The 7684-nt window shown below is 37.3% G+C and overlaps 1 protein-coding gene across 1 annotated transcript; it reads left to right on the top strand.

Annotated features, from left to right (window-relative positions):
* The first annotated feature begins 2020 nt into the window (after positions 1-2020).
* Positions 2021-3131, top strand: LOC149152797 (Thioredoxin superfamily protein). The gene is made up of 2 exons (XM_089440995.1): positions 2021-2318; positions 2518-3131. Exons 1-2 carry the CDS (start codon positions 2174-2176, stop codon positions 2763-2765), a joined length of 393 nt encoding a protein of 130 aa, XP_089297121.1. The 5' UTR covers positions 2021-2173; the 3' UTR covers positions 2766-3131.
* The last annotated feature ends 4553 nt before the right edge of the window (positions 3132-7684 follow it).

Consider the following 7684-nt stretch of genomic DNA (forward strand, 5'->3'; position numbering starts at 1 on the left):
AAGATCCAGTTGAGATTGGAGTTCGGGGACAATGTACTATCAATTGTATAATTATCCAAATTGTACATATGGTGCATGTAGTCAGAGGAAGGCATATGAGGATTGTGCAATTCATATTGAGGAATTTCCCTAATTAATAGGGGACTAATTCCTTTAGGAACAATGCAAGGAAATAGGGACTTAAACAAGCAGAAAATTGGTTAAGTATTGGCCTAGGCTTGTTTAGGAAGTAGCGAGACAGATAGAGATAGTGCAAAGGTTGCTCAGGCTTGAGCAAAGCATTGTAATCTTATCATATTTTGCAATATACAAATAAAAGGGGTTTTTAGCTGCGGCTTTCCCCGGGAAATCATTGTGTAATGTGTTGATTGAATTCCTTCTCTTATATGCTTCGTGATTTCATGATCGTTTAAATTATTTCCGCTGATGGTAGAGTAGATTCAAGTCTATTGTTTTAGTAAATTACAATTAGCAGTTTGAATCTACATGGAATTTCTACACATGGGAAATATCTTTATATTCTATATGAGGAATATACATGTTTTGGTCCTTAATGGGTTGCCATTACAAATAACGCTCATCATGCCACTTACAAAAATTGAATCTAGGCGAGGAGGATAATAATCATTCCTCTCAACCACCAAGATAAACCCAATTGATAAGCAATAACTATTCATTATCTACCAACACCATCCATATTAAAACTAAAGAATTCTAGAATACAATAGAAACAATTATTTGAAGATTCAATTGTCACAAGGTCGAGAAGGAGTTTTTTCTACCTAATCATAGGCTCATCTGCACAATAACTCTCTATAATTGGCCACCCCCTAGCCAGGTTATGGTATCACATGGGGAACTTATCAACTCTTAGGTTGGGTTGGGTTAAGTCAACTCTCTTTCACAAACGTGAGGTAATTAGAGAACTCCTCTACTTGCTGAGCTTGGAGCCCCCATGAACATGAGATAATTAGATGACCTTTACTTAGTAACCCTAGAGCCTCCATGATCTCTAAATGCCTCTTAGTTGGTTAACAAAGAAATCATGGAAATCCCTTCATTTCCTTGCAATCCCTTAATGATTTCCTTGCCTTTTTTTTTGTCATGCTTGCGCAACACACACCAAATTGTGTAGCTCAACTAGGTTCTAGAGCTCTTCTGCAAGTGTTTAGTAAGCAAAATTTAGATTTTGGTGAACTTAGAACACACCAACAATGTTTCAATCCATGATTGACACTTTTCTAGTTATATTTGGGCACCCAAACCACACCCAATTCACTTAGAACACTTGGCTAAAAATTCCACTTGGGAATGACAGTACTTATGAATTCACTGCTCCAAGCACTCGTGCATCACTCTATTGATTTTTGAATAGATAATTGCTAGCATGGGTGATTAATCCACATGATTTTTCCCATTCCCCACACCATTTGTTGAAATTCAATATGGGTACTTGCCTATACTATCCATTAAAGTTTGAGGAGCTTCTCATCCACCACTCAATCCCCATAATTCTCATAGGTGGTTTCTTTAGCTACCCAATTCTTTATTCAATGTGTATCCCCATAATTATCGTAAGTGGTTGCTTTAGCTACCATTTCTTTATTGAATGAAATGTAAAACCACAACTTTAAATTTAATTTTTGTTTAGCATAAAAATTGCAACGGTAAGCGCAACTCCCACAACCCCTTACTAACTTTTAATCATAATAGATAATTCATTGAAACAACAATTAAATACCAATGCACACAATAATTATAGTGAAAATAAACTTATATAATGTGAAAGTTTTGAAAGATATTGAGTACCTATTTCGTTAAAACCTTAATTACTTACCTTAATTTGTGTGTTATACCATGGCCTAGTGGTGAACCTATCACTTCATCATTCGGATATAAATCAGAAAAAATTAATGACGTCGTAAGGTGTGGGAATACACGGCCATGGTTCAGAGAATAAACATTTCAATTCTCGGTCGGATTAACAACTTTGGTGATTGATGGTTTCAGCGTCATCCTCTCCACGGAAAGGGCATCTGAATGAAATATATTATAATACTTAATGTTTTTATTCTTATTTGTATTAAATTTTATTTTGTAATTGACGCAACCGCCTCCGCGAGAATATTATTGCGGCCGGTTGGGAAACAACATTGCAGATAGGGCAGAAACCATGGGCTTTACTCAGATTGATGCAACTCCTGAAAATTTCTCCACCGTCTTTGAATCCATCCAGACTAATAATGACAAGGATCAAGTCACGTTGCTGCTTTTCTTGGCAGACAAAGATCCTGCTTCAGGCCTCAGCTGGTGTCCAGGTTCTCATTTCTAATTCCCTCAATCCCTTTATTATGTCGTGAATTTATCTTCTGTGAGAACAAACTTAGAAACCGAGACTGAAATTGATGGTTAAATAAGCTGTAAAGGAAAACCCATAACTTAAATTTTCGGACTTTGAGAGACTTATATTTGCAGAAATTGTTGGTAAATTGAAACCCTCAACTTTAAATTTTACAGACTGTGTTAGGTCAGAGCCAGTGATTTATAAAACACTGGAGAAATCCGAGAAGAATGCGGTTCTCCTCAGGGCCTTTGCTGGGAACCGGCCTACATGGCGAAACGCTAGTCACCCATGGAGGGTGGATGAACGCTTCCGATTAAAAGGGTTGCCTACTCTTATCCGTTGGAAAGACGGAGCCATTGCAGGGCGCCTGGAGGACAACGAGGCGCACATTGAATCTCGTATTAGTAAGCTCCTTGAGTAGGGTTTATGGTTGGTAGTATATTAGAGGAATTTACGCTGTTAAATTTGTGGACAATAATGGTAACAAACTGGCATATGTAAATAAATATTTGTGTGAAATCCAATACTTTATTGTGTACTGTCAGAATTTGAGTTTATGTCTACCACAATAAGTTTTCGTCTTATGGGTAATGCGTTGTAGGCAAACTTGACAAAGATCAAAAGACGCTTCCGAAGATTAAAAATACTTTTGAATCATCGTCGACACCCGCACATGAAATGTATATTTAGCACAAGTTCTCAGACTTATTTTAATCAGTGCTTAATAACAGATAAACCACCCTTTATCAGAAGAATGGAATCTTATTGGAGTTTTCTGGTTATTTTATCTGCATTGTTTTGCTAAGTGGTAGCGTTTCAGTGTGGTGACTACCTTTCTGTTTCATGTTTTACTTCATGGTTGTCATGGCCATAATTAGTTTTGGTGTTTATTATTTTCTTAGTAGAGAGGAGTTTGGATGGTTTGACGAGAGCGAAGTTCATCTCTGATTGAGCATTTGAAATAGGATTTTACCAGGTAATACAAGAAATTTACATGGTTTATGAAGATGCGGTTAAGACAGATATGAAGGAAAGAGATATTTCATATATAAATAGGCTTCTGGAAATTGATCTTGATTATAGATGAATGCTCAAGTCTGTAATCTGTTGAACTTTCAGCATATTTTGTTCAAAAAAACTTCAAGAAAACATATAAATTTATATTCAAGATAGACAAATTTCTGATACCAAAGTACCATAAACAAGCAGACCCATCAAGACTTGCCCATAAACAAGCAGATCCATCAAGACTTGCCCAAAACCCTGAATATCAAACTTAAGGCTATACTTTAAACCCCTAAAGCATTGATATCATGAGACTGAACCAGGAACATAGGCTAAGTAGTAAGTAGGACGAAAAGCACAGAAGCTGGTTTAACCCATTCAAAAATTGCCCATGTGCATTTCTTTGCATCCCTTTTAGATGTGCAGAAGTTATGGATGCTTGGAGAAAATCAGTCAAGTGGTTCAGTAGTCTGCTATATAACCATGACAGATGTAACACATGGAACCTACCACTATCCATATGATGATTGTTTTTGTTTTTTTCCTTTCAAATATTGATGGGGCTAAAATCGCAGTCGAAGAAATATTTCTTAGTAGAACCTTGGAATGGCATGCTAGTCAGCTTCTGATATCGTGTCATTTATCAAAGAAAGAGGTGAGTATAAATCTTACAGAGAGTTGTTGCCGAAGGATGGGATCTAATAATTGTTTGGCCATGTTAGGGTTGAATGCAATTACTATTGAATCTTGATGCTATTGCTGCCATTGTTATAGTTTTTATCGGTAATTTATAATTTTATTGCAACGAGAAACAATTTGAGTTTCTTTGTCCCTGGCTTCTTTAAGCATTATGTAAATAAAGGAAATCTAAATGAGCATGTTTATTTTTTCTTATAAATTTTTTATATAACGAGCCATGTTTGAAAGGCCTAATGGACTTTGCAGAAGATGCTTTTCATAGCAATTTCTTGTTGTTTTTCTTTGTTGAGAATTGTTGTTTTTCTTTGTCGAGAATGGTTGTATAGGAAGTACACGTATATTCTCAAGAAATGTTCTGAAGTAATGTTCTCAAGTAGAAGATATTTTCACAACCATTTGTTTAGCTTTACTATCATTTTAATGCACATTTTTGTTAAGTAAATGAGAGAAGCTTATAGCCCCAAGGGTTGGTTCAAGTGGTTTAGAGCTAGACGTGAAGTTCTTTGATATTGTTGCTAGTTGTTGCTAATTATGGGTTTGACTGTCTTCGATTCCTCTGAGGCAAGGCCCCGTAATAGTTTACCCACTTTACCATCCACAAAATGTGGGGAAGTACTCTGAGATTTCCCATGCTTTCATTGCAAGTAAAAAAAGAAAAAAGGAAAAAAGAAACTTATATTGTCACATAATGTAGATTTACTTGTAGGAAAGAACATATTTTCCAGTGTATAGTACAAAAATGCCTATTGTGAATAGCTTCAAGCTTCTGCTTTGATTTACTCGTAGGACTGGATGATAACCACCCATAACCGTAATCTTTTCTTGTAGTGTAGAAGTTTGTATATCGTGCATAGGTTGCAGGTATTACAAGCATATGGCCTCTCATAATTTGATTAGTTGATAACCGAGATACAAAAATTAGTATGTAGGCACTTTCAAAATTAAAAGGGGGGTGTATGTTTTAATCCAGCTTCTATATTTTGATCGGGCTATTATTAGCATCTTCTTTTCAGATGTTGGTTTGTTTGGCATTACTCCCTTCCCCTACTGCACCCTTAATATTTGATGCGCTTTTGTTGAAGGATGAAATATTGGGTTATGGTTAGAACTTTCACTTGTGTTTGAAGTGGACAAAATCGTGTTCTATTAACTTTTTTTAGTGCCGCTGATTTTTGGTTCCATCCTGCTGATTCCTATGACATTTGGATGTTATCAGTGAATTTGAATTCAGAAACTACAAACATAGCGATCTATTCTTCTGCCATTCACATTAGAAGGTCCTCTGACCAATGGAGATGGAGGGCCTCCTTATACAGAGACCTCTGCGCTCTTATATGTCCAGGGTCTGTTGGAACAGATAAAGAATCCTCACCTTGAGACAATGTATTAGGACGTCTTACCATTCTCGCATCTTTTTCCCAGTGATGATTTCATTCACTGTCTCTCTCTTTGACAAGTATTTGGGAAGTTCAATAGGCTTCGATAAATAACAAAAGAATCACTTCATTAAAAATTACTTTCCTCGTATATTTTGTGTAAGTTGGTCTACAAGTTAATTCCCTAGAAATGCTTTCAAATAAGAGAAATCCTTAACGAGGTTTCTAGTGATACTTTTTGTCACATTGGAATAAACCCAGATTTACATAAACAACTTTATCTGCCCTATTGTTCCTCGCTCATATGTCCCAACTCATAAGCAACTCCAACACCACCGATGTCGGACATAAAGCTTTGAAAATGACTAACTGAAACCATTAATGCAGTTTTTAATTAAAATGCATGAAATCATATACAGATTAAAATTTAGCCATCATATTCGAAACACATTGTTGACGGGTTGGAATTTTCTGCCAACAGCAAATGGGATCTCCCCGGTGTTGGTTCCCAACTAGAGCCCACACCGTTTGTGTTAGAGATCCCTTCCGGTATGTAGGCTTGACTGCTGTTCAGGTGTTTTGAGCTTGCTTCGGACGGAGGCAGGATGTTAACTCAATTGAAAGCATGGACTTCAATAAACACAAGGAAATAATTGACAAATATCTTATAACGTACAAACCTTGAATAGCTAGACTATAAACAACATAAACCTTATGTGAAGTAACTGTTAGCAGGCTTCAAATAAGGCTCATGTTTGACAAGAAAGTGCTTAACGATTGTAAAATAATTCATAATGATCAAACATCTATGAGCATAAATAAATGTGCAGTCAAAATAGATTATACTAATACCAATGAAATAGTTCACCATCACGAGCATGGAGTTAGCGAATCAAATACCATCCATGCGGAGCAACACGAAGTTTGTAGTATGAGACAACATATGAAGAGACCGCACATCAAAGGACTCTCAGGAACATCTGATCCATCAAGTGAAGAAAATACTCATGGCATTACGACATAAAAGATTTGAGGAATCCAATAGTGGAATCATACAATCACTCCTTGTATTAATTAGAAGAGCATAAGTTCTCTTAAGCAATATATATATATATATATATATATATATATATATATATATATGTCCAAAAATGTCCTCAACAAAAAGTCCTTACAAATGTGGCATGAGGGTGTATTTATAGAGTGAGGGTGACTCATGGCCTACACTTGAGTCTTGAACTTCCTCATGACTCTTCATCTACCTGATGACTCTTGGTATCCCACATGACCTTTCGTATTAAAAAATGTTCTATGCTACTGAAGTACATACATCACAAAAATAAGTTATCAACCTAATTTATTAATTTAACAATGGCAAGTTCTGGGATGTCTAGATCGAGCAGTTTTGTCAAATAGGTGCGCCATAGGTTGTATTCTATTGCGATGGGAGTGATTTGCGGTTGATCTTCATCATGTCGGTGCAGGCACTCGAGTGCGTTTGGGATGAGGGTGGTACGTTTGGCATGCACCTAGTTGTTTAGGGTTACCAGTTTGGTGTAAATCCTCATTGGTTCTACCACATAACGTGTGATATTTTCTTTGGTGATTGGCATGTCCTCTGCACGGGTTGCTTGTTTATATGTATCTACGAACGCCTGTACTTCCTTTGAGATCTCATCTTGCCTCCTTACCTGTTTGACTTCTCCTATAGAAGGGACCCCATGAAGTTGGATCATAGATTCCAAGCCACTGAAAAGATGCCTGTAGGACGCTAATACCTTGTCCACATCTTTGGTCAATTTGTCTTTAGATTGAATCTTGATGCGGAGTTGAACCTTGGCGTTTTGCATGGTGATCCAATCCTTCTTAGGGACCACTGCTGGTGCTCCTAGGTACTTGATAGACCATTCATGTATCTTATCTAGAGCAATCATAGCCTCCTTTAGCATCGCGACTCTTTATTTTGTGTGGGCTTGGATTGCCATGATTGGGGCCACTGTGTGATGCAGTTTGGACATCTCTTCGTAGACCATTACCATGGCCTCCCCAAGGGTCTCAGTTTCTGCTTCGATTGCTGCCTGAAATTCTACTGCGCTCGGGTGAACTAAGCGGAGTGCCACATTCTCTTCCTCTACCTTCTTTCTCTCTTACTCTGTTATGGTGGCCCTTAGCTCAGACGTGTAAACCCTGTTATGAAGGTCTGTAATCTGCTTGCTCATTTGGGCCACAATGTGTTATGTGGCGGCGGCGTCTCGGCCGA

This window comes from Pinus tabuliformis, chromosome 9 (genome assembly GCF_031772625.1).
Source record: "Pinus tabuliformis cultivar Carrire ecotype Pingquan chromosome 9, CPIR1, whole genome shotgun sequence".
NCBI classification, from domain to species: domain Eukaryota; kingdom Viridiplantae; phylum Streptophyta; class Pinopsida; order Pinales; family Pinaceae; genus Pinus; species Pinus tabuliformis.

What these genes read in the sequence shown, in the direction of transcription:
- LOC149152797 (XM_089440995.1), top strand. Translation starts at nt 2,174, where the DNA reads ATGGGCTTTACTCAGATTGATGCAACTCCTGAAAATTTCTCCACCGTC. An exon ending in AGGCCTCAGCTGGTGTCCAG is followed by an intron (nt 2,319 to 2,517) that starts GTTCTCATTTCT and finishes TAAATTTTACAG; the next exon opens with ACTGTGTTAGGTCAGAGCCA.